The sequence below is a fragment of the Salarias fasciatus genome, chromosome 13 (assembly GCF_902148845.1).
Source record: "Salarias fasciatus chromosome 13, fSalaFa1.1, whole genome shotgun sequence".
In the NCBI taxonomy this organism is placed as follows: Eukaryota; Metazoa; Chordata; class Actinopteri; order Blenniiformes; family Blenniidae; genus Salarias; species Salarias fasciatus.
In genome coordinates this window covers 25,328,105-25,348,926 of record NC_043757.1, presented here as the reverse complement: position 1 = coordinate 25,348,926, position 20,822 = coordinate 25,328,105, and the positions used below count along the sequence as shown (strand labels likewise).

Genomic DNA, 20,822 nt, shown 5'->3' with positions numbered 1-20,822 from the left:
AGTCCTACTTTTCTTCATGAACAGTGAAGGAAAGTTCATGAACAAAACAGCCGTAATGTGTTTATCTAGCATGGGTTTTACTGTGTAATGGACTCTAATGGACAGTGAAACTACTAAATGAGCTCTAATCAATGAAACTTGATGGGAGCCAGAGCGACTTTGACTTTTCACATTTCAGGTCCAGAGTGTGTATAAGTCAGAGCACAGTTTGCATGACAGTATGTGTGCGGGTTTTCATGGAAATCTATAATCTTGATAGCCAGGTTATGTCAGAAAGAGTCTGATCTGCGGTACAGAAGCGTGTTTGGTTGATATCTGCACTGCCTGCTAATGGAACTATCATGTAGTTTTTACTTCGCTCTTTGCAACCTTCAGTCGCTTCCAACCGGCCACATGTCTGATTATCTCTGGAATCATTGTTAGACTGGTTTACTGGGTTGTTTCCACTCGCGTTACTGATAAGTGAACCAAAGCGACCACAGCTGGACTGTGTTTCCACTTTGTTGTGATGCCAGTCAGGTCCACAGATTGTTTTAAATCCAGATATTTGACGCATTAACCAGCGTTGGTGGAGCTTAGATTTGTTGGTTTAAGCGGCAGCAGCCGTGATGTTTTCATCCATTCCCTGTCATAATGGTAATGATGATAAATCAGATGTGGTTCGGGGCATTGGTGGCGCTCCGCGATGGAAGATGGTAATGGAGAGTATTTTCTTGTTACGCTGAGCAGATCGAGTCGTAGCATGAACAGCAGCTGTCTGCCATAGCAAATGGGAGTTAGCACAATATGCAAGAATGATCTTAAAATAAAGGCAGCACACTGGATGTGTAACATTTACTGCTCGAACCTTGATTTTCTGGTTAAATTTGCTCTTTTTTCTACGATTTTTTTTCCTGGCAGCTGCGCATCATTTCAGGTATCTTTGTTTCCCCTCTCTCTCTCTCTCTCTCTCTCTCTCTCTCTCTCTGTCTCTCTCTCTCTCTCTCTCTCTCTCTCCTGTCACTTCGGATGAGCAGACGGGCCTGTGTTGTGTTTGGGCCACACAGGGCGGGCTGAAGCCGAAGCCGGCTGACTCACAGGCTCTCGGCTGTTGAGAGGGAGAATGTCACTGTGCATTGGGCTGCCTTCACATTACACAAGGGCACACACACACACACACACACACACACACACACACACACACACACACACACACACACACACACACACACACTGCATGAAAACAGCACGCGCGCGCATTGCTCAGGGCGCACAGATAGTATTCAAGCAGAGCAAGCCAAGCAAATCTGGAATACACACACAGACAGGCAGAGCCGCAGTGGGCCGGAGCTATTTATAGCTCGCATGCGGTCTCATGTTCAACAGGAAACGCACATGATGGCTGTGGATGAGGTTGGGGGCATATTTTTGGCACGTTGTGATTGGCGGGGGTGGATTCCTGCCGTCACCTCCGTCGGGTCAAGGCGGTGAAGGCTGAGCCGCGTGGCGGCGATATCTCACTCAGGGCGGCGGCACGCCGTGCACATCCACACCGCGGGGCTGGTGTTTCGTCACGCCCCCACAACTCCACAACGCCAAATACAAACATCCACCACAACCAATCACCGACCAGCATTTAGAGATGGGAGCGAAAGTAAACAGAAAGTCACTCTAAAATGGAAAACAGATAAAATCTGCGTCTGTTTGTGCGCGCTGGCTTCTTCATGTCTTTGTCTTCTCCTGCCGGGGGATGTTTACTCCAAACTGGCATTCGGGGATTCTTCCCTGACGTTTGACTGAAAATCGCTAACAGGCAGAGGCAGCTCTAGAAAAAGTTTAAAAACATCAAGACAAATGAAGATTAAGTTTTTTTCCCACATGTTTTCCACATGAAGCCCAGCAGATCCTGTTGGAGATTTAATCCATGGGTGTGTTTGCTGCTCGGACGCTGCAGGAGTTCCTCGTGGATGCTTCCTTCGACCTGCTCTTCATATTTAATCATTTGCATTTTGCCTCCTCTCACTTTGTTTTCTGCCTCTGTCTCGCTCTGCAGCAATCCACGAGTTCCCCAGGGATTACTTCACCGAGCAGGAGCGCATCGAGGGAGCGGTGGGCCTCCACGTCCTGTGTGTGAGTGTCGGCGTGTTCGACACCTGTCACATGTGTTCCCTGGATTAACGATGCGCCGCCGTAAATCAGAGAAGCTTTGGCAAAAAGAGACATCAGGATGAGAAAGACATTGCTGTCAATGCAGTGATTTTGTCTTTCAACCCCCCAGGTTATGCACAGACTGTAGGAACACAGCAATGAACTCATCATATAAAAACATAGCGATTGTAGCCAAAACAATGTTAGCTAAACTAGCTAATCAGACTTGGCTATCTTTGTTTTTCTCCTTTGTTCTTTCATATCTGCAGTTGCCACAGAGCTTTTTGTTCTTTCCCCTGGCCTGTTGTTCCCTGTAGCGAAATGAAATCTGATCTATTGTCACAACACACGCTCAGTGAATAGGAATAACCTTTATCACAGCTAAGTTAGTCTTTTGCGATACCTGTGTTGCGATAGCGTTAAGTTTACGATACATCTTGCAGTCCTGTTAGTCATATTTTGCAACATGTCAAATTAAAATGGAAAACTTTGACTACAAGAAGATATGCTGCCAACGCAACTCTGACACCAACAAAATGACCAAATATCAAGATTCATGAAGTTCAGTCGATCCAGAAGCTAGCACTCAAATCAATACTCTACACAACAGTCACACTGAACATATTGTGAGAATACGAGCCGTCATTTCTGAGCCGAAGAACCAAGAAATGAGCTTGGTGCACTGGTTTTAGAGGAGCGGCTGCAGCAGTGTGTTCCATCTCCTGACGACCCGTCGCTGGGTCCGGGGACCGGGGACAAATCCCGAGTCTACACAGTTCATTTGAGGGAAAGTCCAGCTCACAAACTGATGATGTCACAGAGCATTTTGGGGTCAGTCAGCTGATTGGATGAGAGGATGTTCTTGGTGCATATCGGTTTGCGGAGGTGATGCATGTCGTTTGTGTCCGGCAGGCCGTCTACATGTTCTACGCTCTGGCTCTGGTGTGCGACGACTACTTCGTCCCCTCGCTGGAGAAGATCTGCGAGGTAAGAACACGCCAGCGCTCTCTCTCACGGAGCTGAGGCCTGATTTATGGTCGAGAGGAAAAGGCTACGCAAAACCTCCGGAAACACAACACACGTTAGTCTTTTGCCTGCTGCTTTCCTGCATCAGCTGAAGAAAGCCTGAACATGGCGGCGTTGTGTACGGTTCCTGTTGAGAAAACCTCGGTCCTTCTCGCTCTGTGTCCACCAGCGCCTTCACCTCAGCGAGGATGTGGCGGGGGCGACCTTCATGGCAGCGGGCAGCTCAGCGCCTGAACTGTTCACCTCTGTCATTGGTGAGGCACACACACACACACACACACACACCAAGTGCTTCCACACTGTTTGTCCGTCCACCAAACCAGCGTCGGGATTTGTTTGTGAAATGGGGACAGATCGCTTGCCACATGTCATTTCCGCCGCTCTCTCCTCCCGCCGCCGTACAGGGGTGTTCATCACCAAGGGCGACGTCGGGGTCGGCACCATCGTGGGCTCCGCCGTCTTCAACATCCTCTGCATTATCGGAGTGTGCGGGATATTCGCCGTGCAGGTACAGAACAACACACATCCGGATGAATCAGAAACGCTCTCATACCTGAAGGAAGACGCCGTTCGGTCTCTTCAAGATGACGCAGTAGAAAATTCAAATCCAGGTGAAGGTTTACAGGATGTTTGAGATGCAAAAAAAAACTCTTTGGCATAAGAAGATGGCTGAAAAACAATGTTTTTTATTAATTTTAAGTAAATATCTAGCAGGCATGTCATATTGTCCAAACTGAAAATTGCATCCTGTCATGGTGGACTCATTAGATTAAGCTTTATTATGACCTGATGATGAAAAAGGTAGGGTTAGAAAACAGACTCTCAACTGGAGCTTCAGGCCGTGTTTACACGTCCATGTTTCAAGTGAAGACGCATCATTTTGGCATTTATCCAGTGTTTCTGTGTCTCCACAGAAATCTCCCGGCCCTCTCACACATCCTTTCTCTGTGTAGTTTGTATTTCAGGCACAACATTTTTTTTTTTTTAAAGTTAGCAAACTTGACAACCCGGACGAACCAGCACACTCAAAAACGCCAGATTAAATATAGAAGTGCGCGCATCGGGACATGAGTCACCAGCATTTGCATTCCCAAGAGTGTTCCAGCCAGGAACAAAAAGAATCGGACACATCAGCATTCACGGGCTCGGATGAGAAGCCCGCATCAAAAAATCATATCTGTCCCCTTCTGTAATCCCACCAGGAAACATCAAACATACTTGAACATGGTTTTTTTTTCCGATTTAGATTACACATTACGTAATGCGCGCACACACACACACACACACACACACACACACACGCTGCTTGGTTTATCTTGTTGGTGGAGCACAGCAGTTTGTGGCATGTGTTACTCAACAGGAGAAAAACTTTTTGCATCGTAACATGTTTCTCTCTCTCTCTCTCTCTCTCTCTCTCTCTCTCTCTCTCCCTCTCTCTCACTCTCTCTCTCTCTCACTCTCTCTCTCTCTCTCTCTCTCTCTCTCTCTCTCTCTCTCTCTCTCGTCCAGGCGATCCGCCTCTCCTGCTGGCCTCTGCTCAGAGACTCCACGTACTACACCCTGGCCATCTCTGCTCTCATAGTGGTAAATGCCTGTTTGAACACTGCGAACAGTCTGAAGCCTCATGAGCAACACGATCGGCGCACATTTAGGTTTCTCTGTGCATTTAATGAGTATGACAAGTGTATGAACGACATATCCTGTCAGGGTATGTGGTTTATTTACATGTTGTCAATTATAAAGCATGTGTAATTCATGAGCAGTTTGAATTTTAACTTGTATTCTTCTTTTCTTTTCTATTTTTCAGTTCATATATGATGAAAAAGTAGTGTGGTAAGTCATTTTTGATGGAGATATTCGATAATCTGGACGTAAATTAAAGTTACATTAAGTAGTGGGAGGAAGATGCTCTATAATCTGGATGTTAGAGGAGGAAGATGCTCTATAATCTGGATGTTGACACTTCCAGAAAGATTTGCATTTAAGAATTAAAAATAACAAAAAGAAACAACAGGAAGTGATCTCAGATGAAGCGTCAACATGCAGACAGGATTAAGAAAGGAAGCTAACTGCTAAAAAAAGTATAAAATGCTTCACAGCTCTTGTGGATCCATGCTAATGCTAATGCTAACGGTACCTCCGGCAGGACTTCCTTCATGATTTGGGTCAGAAGGTTTTGTTCAGGAAACATACGTTTTTGGCTAATGCTAGCTTGCTGGGCAGGTTTAGACAGCAGCTCCTGGAGTGTTTTCTGTCACAAGTCACTCTTTGGAGCAAACGTTAGTGACCAGAATGTTGATTCCACCAAAGCTGTTCAGTTATGAAAGAACATGATGTCCATATGGAGAGTCAGTGACTCAGAACCTGCTGTGTTTTCCAGGTGGGAGGCGCTCACGCTCATTCTGATGTACTTCGTCTACATTTTGATCATGAAGTGAGTATGATTCAGAGGAAGCGGTTTAGAGGTGAAAGCTGCTTCCTCAGAAAGGTGATTGTGTTTCCTCTCAGAGGACTACAGGGAAGTTTCTCCGTTTCAGACTGAACTCGCATGTGGTCCGCTTCCTGGAGCGGCAGAAGAAGAACTCGTCCAGCCTGAGGAACGGCGCGGCCAGCAACGCCGAACTGGACGACGGCTGCGACGCCACGGCGGTCCTGCTGAAGAAAGGTACCGAGCGGCGGTCATGCTGGGCGTTCACAGAACGCAAAACCTCGATGCAGCGGACGCGACGGGTCACGATCGCAACAACAATACAGTACACTCGAATTTAGCAGCTTTCCTAGTAACGCCTGAGGCGCACCGTCACATTGTGGGCGGAGCTTATTTGAACATTTATTGTTATTCTCAATATTCATCTTCTTTTCTCATATGTTGAACTTTTCCATAAACATTCTGGCTTTCCTCTCCACTCTTTCAGAACTTCACTCTTTACTCACACCTTGACATTTTCCCTCATTTCTCCTGTGATTTACTGTATTTATTAATCATTATTTACTTGCTTCTCAACTTTTTCTCCCACATTTTGCATTGTGTTGATGTCGTCCTTTACGTTTTATCTTTATTTTTGATATTTTATTCTGCATTTGTGACATTTTGTTTTGTCTTCATGCACTAATTTGATATTTAGTTTTGGTTATTTTCACCATTTTTCCTGTTGGATTCTCTATTTTTGGTCTCCGTATTTTGAATTCATTTATTTATTCCTGCCGTTTTGTTCCGATTTTAAAATATAAGACCGATATTTCTAAGTTCCGATGTGTGTGTTCGTACATGAAGAGCTGGTGGCAGTCGTAACGCGTTCTCGTATGTCGTGCAGCGAATCACCACAGGAAGCCGTCGGTGCTGATGGTGGACGAGCTGCTGTCTGCGTACCCGCACCAGCTGTCCTTCTCCGAGGCCGGCATGAGGATCATGATCACCAGCCACTTCTCGCCCCGCACCCGGCTCACCATGGCCTCCCGGATGCTCATCACCGAGGTGAGGGCCGCCGCCTCCTGATTGGAATCAAAATAGAGCGGGCGGCTTGTTCTCAGAGGGGAAATCATTCCAGACAGCCTCTTTAAGAGGTAATCTGGAGCCCCGCCGAGGCCTCGGACTACCAATCAGCTCCGCCAATGAAAACCGGCCTGTCTGAGAATGACATAAGCTCCTCTTTCCAAATCTTTTGTAAGACTTTCACTGAAATGAAAGGAAAAGGAAAGATATTTCAAGCCTCTACTGCATTTTTATGATTTTGTGGGTTTAAAGGATCCAGCTGTTAGAATGCTTCTGCCAGTGGAGGTCTCTGCCTCATCGCAGGTTGTGTGTCTGTGCGGTTGTGTGTCTCGCTGGCGTCTCGCAGAGACAACGCCTCATCAACACCCGGACCCTGACCAACGGCGACTCCGAGGTTCCCGCCAAAGCGGGGGGCCGGCAGGGCGTGGAAAACGGGCTGTCCAGGGCCGAGAGGGCCGTCAAGGTCCGCCACGACGACCGGGAGGCGGGCAACGAGACGGAGAACGAGGACAACGAGAACAACGAGAACGACGAGGAGGAGGAGGAGGAGGAGGAAGACGAGGGGCCCTTCGTGCCCTTCCAGTGTCCAGGTACCTGCTGGAGCTCTGCTGTACCGAAATACTGAACAAATAACGTCAAAAACCGTAACGGCGGGAGCTAGCATTAGCTACTTGTCATCAAAGTGACATATACAGACACAATATGTTTGACTGTTTGACCATCTTCAGCAGCCTTTCTTCTGGGTCACATTCCGGCTCAAACCAGTTGAACGACCATGTTTCAGCGAGCCGTAGCAATAAATCCAACGCCTCCTCTTCAGGGTTGCCAGATCTGAATACAGATTGGATTTTCCAGCCCAAACACAACATCAAAACTCAGTAAACTACCAGGACAAATCTCGACCTCTGCAGAAGCTCACGTTAAAACAGTAAAATTACTTCATCCTTAAAGGTGCTGTAGGCAGGATTCGGCATCTGATTTGACCCATCTAAGATGGCCATTTGAAACCCAGCACAGCCAATCCTGTCCTGTTTTCTCTGACATCACGCCCTTACGCAAGCTAAGCCCCTCCCACAAGAATGTGCGACGAACGCCCCTCAACCAATCATGGTTAGAGCCTCAGGGGCTCTTCTGATTGGTCAAAGATACCTGGAGCTGTCGAGATTCCTTTTCAGCTTCGAACAGAGACAGATGGAAACGCTGCGCCCTCGCGGCAGTACATTTATTCTACACTCCTAAAGGATTATCAATGGATACTCTAACATTTAATCCAAAGAAAACACAGAAAAATTAGCTCTGACTAGCAAAATCCTGCCTACAGCACCTTTAACAAATGACAGTTTCCCATCTGCTGAAGAATCGATTTTCACCTAAAACTGGGATTTGGAGCCTAAAACGAAGTATTTCATTGCCGAACTGAGTGTTTGTTTTGATTTTTAGTCGCAGATGGCGACTGTCTAAATCGAGCGCCGCATCATAGACAAACAGCCGCTCTAAAAAAAGAAATTAAATTTAACAACACAAACAGGCTTCACAGGAAGTCCAATTTGGAAGAAATCAGGGTTGAAATTCAGGGTTGGTTTCTGTGTCGTTGCAGCTCTGACACCTCTATGAACTGGTTCAAAAACAGTAATACATTCTGCCTTTCAATTAGTCAATTCTTCAGTATTAGTTATAAAGCATTCAGGAGCATTTGACCCGTTCCTATCCTGTTTAGACAATGTATTTTCACCGACGTTTTGAGGCCTCACTGTGTGATCTCCTGCGCTGTGTGTAGGCGGGGCGTTCAACAAGCTGAAGTGGCTGATCGCCTGGCCTCTGTGTCTGCTGCTCTACTTCACCGTCCCCAACTGCTCCAAGCCCCGCTGGGAGAACTACTTCATGCTGTCCTTCGTGTCCTCCACCCTGTGGATCGCCGGCTTCTCCTACATCATGGTCTGGATGGTAAGTGGACGGCGGGTGTGGCTGTTGATCCGTGCATCCAGTAGAGGGCAGTGCAAGTGATGATTGCAGTTCAGATCCGCCTCGCGCTGTGTTCCTCCGTCGTTCATCTCCACCCGGTCCGAGCTGCCGAGCCGGCAGGAGGGGTAACCGTGTGGTGTGTGCTGGTGTGTCCGTCAGGTCACGGTGATCGGCTTCACGCTCGGCATTCCGGACGTCATCATGGGCATCACCTTCCTGGCAGCCGGCACCAGCGTCCCCGACTGCATGGCCAGCCTCATCGTGGCGCGTCAAGGTAACCCGGGGTGGGGGGGGGGACCAGAACCAAAGTGAATGAGCGATTAAAGAGACGGGGAGACGGGGAGGTCACAGAGGGACGGGTGGGCGGAGGAAAGATCACGTCCCGGTGGCCAAGCTATGAAAGAAGAGAGAGAGAAGACAGGCCGACGGGGTTCCTGCCTCCACCCTTTCATCTGCGTTTATTCTTGCACCCATCATCAAATATTTACCTGCTCTGTCTTTTTGCGTGTGTGTGTTCTGCTTTGTGGCCACTCTCTCTCTTTACGGCTTTGATGTTTCGTTTTGACACATCTTGCAACTTATTCAAACCAGCGACTTATATATTAGGATATACGATCTGTGACCACTAGATGTCACTGTACGACCGCAGAAAGCTGCTACACTGCCACAGGGAAACCTCCGTCTGCTGGAAGATGCTCTGCCTCGCTTCGCCGAGTTGTTTCAGGAAGTTTTGACCAGTTCCCCGTGCAGCATCAGACCCCGTGCGTCCCTAGACGTTACCATTGAATCCAAACTGTGACGGCAGCTTTTATGAAAACATGCAGCTGATCCAGAAATGTGCTTTTTTTTTCTTAAATGATTCCTTTCCTGTTCCACTTTGCCCTTTCACACGTCCCTCTCCGCTCAGGAATGGGAGACATGGCGGTGTCCAACTCCATCGGCAGTAACGTGTTTGACATCCTGGTGGGCCTGGGCCTCCCCTGGGCCCTGAAGACCCTGGCCATCAACTATGGCTCTGATGTGAGTATCACGCCGCTCCTCCTCAGTGGTGCCGCCGCTTCTTAGTGTCAAGCATGTCGCATTCTGTCGCAGCCGAAAGTGACTCATTCAGAGGGCCTTCAAAAAAGTTTTTCTTTTTCCTTTGCTTTTGTCAGTGCACTGCTAATTTATTGGCAAAGATTCACAAAAGCCATCTTTTCTCATGACAGTGACAGAGTAGAATCAAAGAGAAGCGAAATCAAGTCTTGAAGGGAGATTTCCAAATTCCAGGGAGGTCAGATTTCTCCCGTTAGCCATCAGACTGGATATCTGGGGTCAACTTCCACTGCTCCTTCAGTCACCTCTGATCCGAGGCCGAGGTCTGCTTCAGGAACTGCCTCTCTGTAAAGCTTCCTCATGCTTACACGGGACATTTTGTGACATATTCTCAAAACGGGATTTTAAATTTTCAGGTTAACATCACAAATGCGACAATTAAATCTAGGAGTGGTTCAGTATTTTGCCATAATCGGCTCCAGAGAGAGAGAGACAATGAATAGTGAAACAAGATGAGTCAGAAAGGAAGGAAACTGAGTGTAGACCTCTCAGCAGCGTAAACCTTCAGCAGCTTCACTAGAAAATGCTCCAGCAGCTCTAAATGTAAGCTCTGTTCAGATTAGTGGCTCCATGTCATTCTGAGGAAAGTGGCTTTGACTGACTGTTTTTCCATAAAATCTCACGTTTGTTGCTAAAAGTTAGATAAAGGCTTTGATCTGACAGAGATTTCAGGTCTTTCTAATAGATTTGATCAAATTTGCACCAAAACTAAAAAAAAGAAAATGAATAAAATTTGTGGTAACTCATGCAACGTATTCCTCCCGCAGATCAAACTGAACAGCAAAGGTCTCATCTTCTCCGTGGGGCTGCTGCTGGCGTCTGTGTTTATGACGGTGAGTCTGCAAACCCGGCGTGTCAAACTGCGAGATCTTACAAACGCAAATGAGTCCAGATCCAGTCGTAATCCAGTCCGCACAGATTAATATCTGGATAACCAGTAGTTTTTATTGTTGAGTGTCTTCAAACTGAGCTCTAACGATCCGCGGCCTCCGCTCAGGTTCTGGGAGTTCATCTCAACAAGTGGACGCTGGACAGACGCCTGGGTCTCATGTGTCTCCTGCTCTACTCCGTCTTCCTGTGCTTCTCCTGCCTCATCGAGTACAACATCTTCACCTTCGTCAACCTGCCCACCTGTCGGGATTGATGAGACGACGACGCACACACAGACACACACACAGACACACACACACACACACACACACACACACACACACACACACTCCAACACACACAGAGCTGTCAGACTACTGCTTCTTTCTGACTGGAGGACCTCGTTTTTTGAACCGTCTCTGTATTTCCGTGTAATGTTTCCTAGCTGCTAACCCTTCCCCGACAGGAAGGTTGGGTCTTTTAGATCTTCTAGATGAGAGTAATAATGATTAAAGCAATGATTTAAAGGGGGCGGGGGGGCTGTAGTTCTTCGTGCTGTAGGACAGCAGACTTGTTGAAGTGTTTTAGACACAGTTTTTATTCGTGTTTGTCTGAGAATGAGATCGGTTATGCCGATTAGCGGGATTAGATGAGATTATTTTTCACTGCCATGGCAGGCCCAGACTGAAGTCTGCTGAGGGACGTTTTCAGGCTCAATGTCTCCACCCAGTGGCGAGAAACAAGTCTGTGAATACTGAAAAATGTCCCAGGTTTGTGGATCAGTTGGTCATTCAACGTGATCTTTACTGTCTCCAAGTCACAAACAGAGAGAAATACACACAATAACAGACTCAATCTGTGCAACATTTTTCCTTTTCATCAATGCAAAAACAATTCACAATGTTGTCATCCCTGTTTAGATTTGAATCTTGAACTGTTTCATACTCGGAAGATACTGGACAGAAGTCAGGAACACAAAAGTCAAGATAAAATGACCAAACGAAACATAATCTAGTCTCATCATCTACTGTTTGCTGCTCAACAATACAACAACATCATTTTATTATATAAAGAGTCACTGGATTTAAAGGTCCTCTCGTGAGGAAGGAAAAAGGTTTCTTATTGATGTATGAAGCACTGCTTTGATGTGAAGCCTCACAAACTATTTAAAGATGATATTGAACACTCACTCTGGAAAAAGGAGGCGAAGCGGTTTTCACCCGCTTCAGCACCGAGAACCTCAGTTGTAGCTTCTCCACCTTCAGGAGAACGTTCCCCCTGAAGTCCTGATTCTCTGAACGTCTCTGAGCTCCGTCCACGGCGTCTCCGCTGGGCTTTACTTTATGCTCTGAGTCACTTCCAGACTTTTCTTTCAGAGCTTTACAGAGTTTGACTCTGGAGCATGTCTGAAGCACAATAGAGATTGAATTAAAAAACCAAACAGACTCGAAATATATTGGCCAATAAAAGTCACGGTGGGCCAGCTGAGGAGTCAGTCAGCTCCTTCACTAATTTTTTTTTTTCACAGTTTTTGTTAATTTTCCATTTTAAGAAACAGACATTTAAAGCACAACACAAATAACACAAGAAAAACCTAAAACAAAACAAGCAAACAAAGTGAAGGAGCTTTTTTAGCTCCTTCACTAATGATGCAGTCGTAAACAAAACAACCTTTCGACATTGCACGTTGTACATGAATCTGTCCGCGTGAATTCCTCCCATTTATTCTTGCAGGATGTGGAAGATGAGCCTGTTGAATGCAAACATGCTAACAATCAGCTTCCATATTAAAGTGTTTCCTCCCGCTAACACGATGTTTCTGAAACGTAAACGCAGCACAACCGGTGCCTTTCACCTGGAGCGTTGTCGTGTAAACGGGGGCCTGAATCGGCAGGATGGGGTTTCTCTGTGTTTGTGACTGAGAGGCAGACTGAACCACGTTTCATAACCTGTCTATTGATTCGCGCTGCTGTTCATGGAACCAGGGCATTATATGATCGTCACCTTTTCTAACTGTGCTCACGGTCGGTTGTAGCTTACGTGTTTTACATTCAATAGCTTTATAAAAGAGTGGATTTATTTTGTAAATAGCCCTCCTCTGTAAATACCCCCCACAAGATGTCCTATTTATTATTTATTAACATTATGCGCACATTTCTCCTCTGGAGGTCAGACAAACGCCGAAGACCGACTGGGAAGAAAACATGTACAAAAAACAAGCACAACAATTTCCTCTGAGGGTGTTTTATCTTTCTTCTTCTTCTTCGGACCGGAGGCGTCGTCCTGTGTGTGGATGTGAAACACAGGAAGTCCTGGTTGCACTGAGGAGCTTCGGATGATGTGTGCTGATTATGAGGAGATCGTCCTTGTAAGATGAAGCAGGGCTGCGTCGGGATCGTGGTTCAAGAATCTAATGTCTGGGGGTTTTTTCTACTTGTTTTTGTTCTACTCTCTTGTTGTTGGAGTCAGAACAGCGAACAGACTGCTGCTTTTTTCACCTCTGAAAGACCAAATGGATTATTGCAGACGGCTCGGAGGCGCTGTGGATCCCGCTTCGCCGGTGGCAGCCGGGTCACGACGCCGGACCTCCCACTGCCGGACTCTCTGCTGGAGGATTCCCACTTTATTTTTTATCTCTTGTATTTTGTAAGGCCTCATGTTTAGGTTCGTCCAAAATTAAATTGTGGTACTTTAGGATTCCTCCTCAGTTTTAGAGCATGCACAGTGTGCTTTGTGAAACCCTCCAGAGGATTTCCAAGAAGAGTCCTGAGAGACAGAAGTTCTTTCAGACTTTCACTCACTTCGCTCCACATATCCTCATTTTGTGTCGTTTTCTCCTCGCTAGTGAAAAACAGTTACTAAAACAACAAGAAACCTTCTTTCAGGTACTTAATTTATTGATCTGTAATATAGAACCCTGTCTTTGGAATGTACAGATGCTTGACGTGGTCGATGTTTCTTTCTATTTATTTATTTGACAGACACAGGCTTTGAGCTATGACCGGAAAACAGGGTTTCAATCCTACGCGATGCAATAACTTCGAGCTGGCACGTGTGTGAATGTGCCACGTTAAAGATCAAAGATCCACTGAATTCTCCTTGTTGTAATCTGTGAAGGGATTTCTCACAGGCTGCACAAACGAGCGAAGCACCGGCGGCGCCGCCGCCGCAGACACGGACTCTGTCAGCTGCTTCTCCGCATACTGGATGTCCTCATCAGCCGACGTTACACCTGTGAGAACGTCTGTCCGATGGGAAACGTTTGGAATCCCGCTCACTTTAAATCACAGCACAGATGTTGCTGCTTCCACCAACATATCGTTCATGGCGGAATTTAAAGGAACAAACATCGTTTGTTTAAGATGAGTGAGAATAAATTCAGACCTGAACAGGGGATAAAAGAAAGATAAAAAAAGATATATTAGTGTTAAACTTGATATTAGATCTCAGGGTTGAACATAAAAAAAATCTGCTTTTAAAGGAAGAATAAGTGTGATTATCTCTAGTTTGTGTTGTGTGTGGTTTTCCTGCACGTCTCAATAATATGACTCCAATTTGTACAAAAACTAAGACACTGCCAGATACAATAGTTTTACCATGAATTACGTTGTTTTTGCCACGTTACTTTTCTTCCTTCTTGGGGGGGAAAAAGTATTTTTCGACAAAGTTGTTAAAATGTCACTTTAAACGACTTGAAACCAACATGAACACAAACTGGAGAATTTATCATGAATTTGCTCCAAGCATTTTCTCAACTACAACTTAAGCTTAGATGGGAATTGACGCACTGTTTGAATAGTTTTTGCTGGAAGATGGGAAGAACATGCAAACAGCACACAGAAAGGCCCCATTAGCCAGCAGGTTCACACCAGGAACCCCGCTGCTGCGAGGCTCCAATATGAACCAGTGCAGATGTTCACCCTATGCCCAGGCCAAACTGGGACTCTCAAAACTTTAACGTGGTCTCTGTTATGACTGATCCCAACAGACAGGTCCAACTATGAGGACATGACAAACAGGCTCATCTGTATGTATGTAGAAATCATCATGATGAGGATGAGCCGGACCGTTTGGTTTCAGTTCAACAGAAAATACCTTTCTCTTGCACTTTAAAAAAAAAATAAAGGAAAACTCGGGCTCCAGATGATTTAGTTTCCTCCACAGCACTGATGGTGCAAACCTGACACCTAAACATGATCTTTGATTCCAGCCGGATCACCACAAGGACTCTCACGTTGTCAAATGAGGCATCTTGTATAGGAGATTTCTAAATAATTTGTGATATTCACATGAGTGATATATTGCTGATGTACATATGTACATAAATAGGTCTAACTGTATTTATATATTTTTTGTCTCAAGCTGTATATCTGTCGAATATATTTTCTTAGATCCTAGGTCTCCCTCGTACTCCCCTCTGTTTTGACGTGTTTGACAAACCTGATGCTATCGTCCTTTGTTTGCTCGCATGGAAATACTTCAGTATAATAAATTATTTATGGTAAATCTTTATGTACTATGGGATGAGAGTCTAAGGGGTTTCAGACGGCACTGGATTTACTTTGAACTGGATATGCTAGCTGACTGCATGTTATTGCCAGCATAGGGATGAAATAAACCAGAGTGTTTGCAGACGACACATTTCTCTACGAGTCAAAGCTTTACCTCTTCCTACACAAGACCTTTTCAGCAGAATGGTTTACTTTGTGTTTTAGATGTTTCAGATGTAATTTTAGAGATAATTTTGCTACTTGAGCATTAATAAAGTTGTCTATGCTTAAGGTTACATGACTGTCTCAGTTTTTGTATTTTTTCGATGAACTTTCAACAGATTAAGTAGACTCATAGTGGGCGTCTCTGTGTTAACATCACATGCATTATATCATGGTCCTTTTAGTGAGCACATAACTCAATAGGAACTAAACGGACCTGTTGAGTCCGGTGAAGTTGGCCTGATATTCACAGATCAGGACTTTCGGTCTCAATCACTCTTTAACAAAACGTCATTAAAACACAAAGGGTGACTGTTCCCCGTTGTTGTGAGGTGGACAATATCTGTCTGTCGCGCAGCAGAAATAATATTGATTTCTATGTGCAGATGTCAGTGCTGCGGTGTTCAGGGACCGTCTGCAAGTTACAACATGCTGCAACAGCGAGGACAAATACCACAAAAATATACATAATGCCACCAAAATCACTACAACCTTCACTTGTCTCCTGCTGCAACACTTGGCTTCACAGAAAAAAAGGCTTTTCCGTAGTTTGAATGGATTTTGTGAATGATGAAATTCAATCACCACTATAATGTACTGCAGACTAATAAAACCGTCACCATCAGTTCTGTTGATCACATTGCAGTAATTATTTTGAGAAAAGAAGGCATCTTCATAATTTTTATTGATAACATTCAATAACTAGTAAACTACAATCAGCGAATATGATCAGCAAGAGGCAGGTGAAGGTTGTAGTGAAATTTTCAGAAATTCAAACATTGTATGTGAAAGAGTTTAACCACGACTGTCCAGAAAAGGTTTCAGAAGTGAGATGTTATGAGTGGATGTACAATTCATGTGCTCTGTTAATGACACTTTTAAAAAAAAGTTGAAGGTCATTATTGCATAGGGCTGCCTCTTAAAGACAAAAATGTCAAATTACCCAACATACAACCATGAGTTTGTTGTGGAGAACAGAAAGTCTCAGCAGGAAAATGCTGAAGAAGAAAGACTTTTTCAAAGAGTAAAAGGCACTCTTGTCTCATGTTTCAGACAAGAAATATGCTGTACAAACAACTTGAACTTGATGATGGGAGATTATGGTATAAACCTCATCATGGGGTGTACCACCCACAAAAGGGAAAGCTTGATGTCGTCTTTGATTGTGCAGTTTCCTTTCAGGGTAATCATTGAACAAATAACTTCTGCAGAGTCCTGATCTGACAAACACGTGAGTGGGAGTCTTGACTTGCTTCTGACACGACTGCATTGCTTTAGCGTCAGACACAGAGGTGATGGATCATCAGTTGAAGGTTCCACCTGAAGACACAGGCCCACTGAATGACTGAGCTGATCAGAGCAGCAGAGGTATGTCACTGTGTGAAGCTGATGGAGGAAACAAACACTGAAAAACAGAGCTGCAGCAGAGGAGGAGACACTGAAATCCAACGTCACACTGAAAGTGAAAGTCAAAATTGAAGTCAGAGCTGCAGTTCAGACTCATCTCTGAGTTTCTCTGTGAAGAAATCTAACCTGAGTTCATCTGGACTTTCTCAGACACTGACTCCGACACTGGTGAGTACAGCTGATCACACTGATACTGACTCTCAGGAAACTGATGAAGAAGGTGGACAAACATCCTCTTTTGTCAGACAGGTCCACGTTTCAGGTCTGTTTCAGGTTGTGTGAGACAAAAGTATTATTTAAGTTATGAATGATATATGACAGTACACAGTGAATAAACATGATTCTGATGATTAGTGACAAAAATGATCTGAACACTTTGTACCTTGTTCACAAAGTTGAATATTCCTGGTTTCTACAGTCTGGGAAGCAAAAAATGCCACACATATTATAACTGGACCAACAGGTTCTGCAACAGGCATGAGTCAGGTTGATCTTGGGACTGAGCAGGGTGTTGTATTTGGTGCTATTCAAATAATACTGAATTTAATGAACAAAGTTCTTGAACTTTGTTCTTGAACAAAGTGAGCAATGAGTGACAGGTTCAGTTTCCAGTCTGACATGAATGTATGATCCAGTAAGTGTAGAGATCAGTGATTGACACCAGATCAGATTAAATGATGGCAAGAATTGGAACTCTTCACAATTAAAATATTTAACAGTTTCTATCATAAATGTCCTCAGTGTGTGAAGATGTCTGCTGCCAGCAATCTGCTCTCTGAAGACCAGTTTCTGTGCTCCATCTGTCTGGAAGTGTTCACTGATCCAGTCTCCACACCATGTGGACACAACTTCTGCAACCAGTGCATCACTCAGCACTGGAACACCAAGGTCATCTGTGACTGTCCCCTGTGTAAAAAACAGTTCAGAACAAGACCTGAACTCAACGTCAACACTTTGTTCTCTGAGATGGTTTCTCAGTTCAGACGTGAAGCTGAACTCAAAGCCAGCAGCAGCTCAGAGCAACAAGCTGCCAAACCAGGAGAAGTTCCCTGTGACGTCTGCACTGGAACCAAAGAGAAGGCCCTCAAGTCCTGCCTGGTGTGCCTGGTCTCCTACTGTCAGACTCATCTGGAGCCTCATCTGACAGTGTCAGTCCTGAAGAAACATCAGCTGATGGAGCCTGTGGAGAACCTGGAAGGCAGGATGTGTCTGAAGCACCATAAACCTCTGGAGCTGTTCTGTCAGAGAGAGCAGACATGTGTCTGCATGATGTGCACTGTTTTAGAGCACAGGAACCACGAGTTTGTTCCTCTGAGTGAAGAATGTGAAGGAAAGAAGAAGGAGCTGAGGAAGACAGAGGCTGAGATGCAGCAGATGATCCAGGAGAGACGAGTGAAGATCAAGGAGATCAGAGAGTGTGTGAAGAGGAGTAAAGCTGCTGCAGACAGAGAGAAAGCAGAAGGTGTTGAGGTGTTCACTGCTCTGAAGGAGTGTGTTGAGAGAGGCCTGAAGCAGCTGATGGAGAGGATGGAGGAGGAAGAGGAAGCCAGAGAGAAACATGCTGAAGGTCTCATCAGAGATCTGGAAGAGGAGATCTGTGAGCTGATGAAGAGGAGCTCAGAGGTGGAGCAGCTCTTCCTCTCTGAAGACCACCTCCACCTCCTCCAAGGCTTCTCCTTCCTGAAAGCTGCTCCACCCACCAAGGACTGGACACAGGTCAGCGTCCGTCCATCATCATATGAGGGGACTGTGGTGAGAGCTGTGGCTCAGCTGGAGGAGACTCTCAGCAAAGAGATGAAGAAGCTGTTTGAGGCTGATCTGAAGAGGAAGCAGCAGTTTGCAGTGGATGTGACTCTTGATCCTGATACAGCTCATCCTGATCTCATCCTGTCTGATGATGGAAAACAAGTGAGTCATGGTGATGTGAGGAAGAAGCTTCCAGACAACCCAGAGAGATTTGATAGACATGGTTTTGTTTTAGGAAAACAGAGTTTCTCTTCAGGTAAATTTTACTTTGAGGTTCAGGTTAAAGGAAAGACTGACTGGGTTTTAGGAGTGAGCAAAGAGTCCATCAACAGGAAGGGAGAGATCACAGTGAGACATGATGAAGGTTTCTGGATGATAGGTTTGGCAAATGGAAATAAGTACTTTGCTGTTGACACCCCTCCCCTTTTCCTCTCTCTGAGTTCTGCTCCTGAGAAGGTGGGGGTGTTTGTGGATTATGAGGAGGGTCTGGTCTCTTTTTATGATGTAGCTGCTGCAGCTCTGATCTACTCCTTCACTGGCTGCTGCTTCACTGACAAACTCCTCCCACTCTTCTGTCCCGTACGAAATGATGGTGGTAAAAACTCTGCTCCTCTGATCATCTGTGCTGTCAATCAAACTGTCTGATCTGTTTTTATCATTAAACATCACCAACAATGAATAAAGTGGTGAGAAAGTGACAGATTAACTGTGATTCATGGTGAACGATTCTCTGATTTCATTGAGCAGCAGTTTGTACCTAAAGAAACGTTCATCTGACAGCTTGAACTGGGGTTGGGCAGTAATAAGGTATACCGGTGATGTCTTTCAAAAGCAACGGTATCAGTTTCAATACCGTCATTGAAAAAAATGGCACTGCACTTATATAGAAGATAAGGATTAAATCTAAAATAGAATGTATTCAATGCCTAAAAATGATTCTTTGTCCAGCAGCACTTATATGTGGTTTAATTTTCAGTTTTACTTCCACAGTAGTTTAATTTTGGAGACTTTTGATGAAGTTTATGAACATGACGTCATCACGTGACAGTGCGCGAGAGAGTGCAAGAGACAGAGAGAGAGAGAGAGACAGAGAGAGAGAGCGGGAGAAAGATGGCGAGTCACTTACCAAGTGACCCGGTCCCAAAGAAGAACAGGACTACAGCAGACTGGCAGTATTTCGGTTCCGAGCTAATGAGAAGAGAGAGCCGGTAAAATGCCGAGGCAATTTGTAAATTGTGCAATACGCTGATTGAATTTAATTGATGTGTGCGCGGTGCATTCTGCGCAAAAACTGTTCTGGATGGTCAGGTTAGTTTAATTGTTTGACTGTTGTATTTACACCTTTTTAGAAGCTGGTCTTTTTTGTTATTAAAAGTTAAGGTTGTGATTTTCATTTAATTGATATGTGCGGAGCGCATTCTGCGCAAGACAGTTCTGGATGGTTACTGGATGGATGTTAATTGTTTGTTGTATTTGCACTTTTTAAGCTGTTGCTAATAAAAGTTGTTAATAAAAGTTGTTAATAATTTCCACATTATGTTGTTGTTCTTTCATTATTAGTGGTTGGGTTTCAGTTTCTGAATGGTGTAGGGACAAGCCAACAGTTTGGTGATGCTGTCTGAGCCTCGAGTTATATTTTTTTAATTCGTCATGGTAATACCGGATACCGGGATAAAATGTGGAGATGGTATGACGGTATCAAAATTTGGATACTGCCCAACTCTAGTTTGAACAACACAAGTAAAGCTGTGATGAGAAGAGGAAACACTGAGCAGTCAGAGTCAGTATCAACCTGTTTCCTCTGAGTCTGATTCATGGCAGAGCTCCTTCATGGTTGAAGACTCCATCAGGAGAGTTTTCTTGTGTTTTTATGTCTTCATGAGCAGGAATCTTTCAGTCTGTGTGTCTTCAAGCTGCAGAGTCACAACATGAACACATTAGTTTTCTTCTCCAGCTTCAAGGTTTCTTCAAGGGGAAATTCAATTTTGAGATTTTATAATCCAGTTTCACACAATCTGCTGGAAGAAGTATAACAGCTGTCTGTGAGGATCCAAACTGAAAACTGTTAACTATGTGATAATCCTGTTGTTATTTGTGATGATTCTACTTGTAAAAAGTGCTGAATGTTGTAAACATGGGCTGCAGTTGATGAATTAAAGCTCCTTCGGATCACCTGGACTCCTCCTGAGTTTGACCTCCACAGAAACACAACAACACACACTGAATGTTTGCAGCTGTGTGCTGGAATCATGAGAGCTGAGGGAAGTTGTTCCCTCTCATGGATGTAACCCTGACTACACTGACACTGAAGACAAACACACTTTGTCAAGTCCCACGTTTTGTTTCAAAGCTGGACCTTTTGTATTTCCACAGTGAAATACACA

At 44.9% G+C, this 20,822-nt stretch overlaps 2 protein-coding genes across 2 annotated transcripts in view; both read left to right on the top strand.

Moving 5' to 3' along the window:
- Positions 1-15,359, top strand: part of slc24a3 (solute carrier family 24 member 3) — a 69,912-nt gene extending 54,553 nt beyond the window's left edge. The window contains exons 3-17 of the mRNA XM_030106200.1: positions 2,033-2,109; positions 3,040-3,114; positions 3,323-3,407; positions 3,558-3,661; positions 4,663-4,737; positions 4,961-4,986; positions 5,534-5,587; positions 5,691-5,818; positions 6,468-6,628; positions 6,993-7,236; positions 8,424-8,590; positions 8,768-8,882; positions 9,516-9,628; positions 10,471-10,536; positions 10,701-15,359. Of these exons, the coding sequence (XP_029962060.1) occupies positions 2,033-2,109; positions 3,040-3,114; positions 3,323-3,407; positions 3,558-3,661; positions 4,663-4,737; positions 4,961-4,986; positions 5,534-5,587; positions 5,691-5,818; positions 6,468-6,628; positions 6,993-7,236; positions 8,424-8,590; positions 8,768-8,882; positions 9,516-9,628; positions 10,471-10,536; positions 10,701-10,847 (1,637 nt within the window). The 3' untranslated portion in view covers positions 10,848-15,359. The remainder of the gene's footprint in view (positions 1-2,032; positions 2,110-3,039; positions 3,115-3,322; positions 3,408-3,557; positions 3,662-4,662; positions 4,738-4,960; positions 4,987-5,533; positions 5,588-5,690; positions 5,819-6,467; positions 6,629-6,992; positions 7,237-8,423; positions 8,591-8,767; positions 8,883-9,515; positions 9,629-10,470; positions 10,537-10,700) is intronic.
- A 1,382-nt stretch (positions 15,360-16,741) lies between these two features.
- LOC115399056 (E3 ubiquitin-protein ligase TRIM39-like) lies at positions 16,742-20,610 on the top strand. The gene is made up of 2 exons (XM_030106201.1): positions 16,742-16,860; positions 17,434-20,610. Exon 2 carries the CDS (start codon positions 17,443-17,445, stop codon positions 19,081-19,083), a length of 1,641 nt encoding a protein of 546 aa, XP_029962061.1. The 5' UTR covers positions 16,742-16,860; positions 17,434-17,442; the 3' UTR covers positions 19,084-20,610.
- Positions 20,611-20,822: the final 212 nt, after the last annotated feature.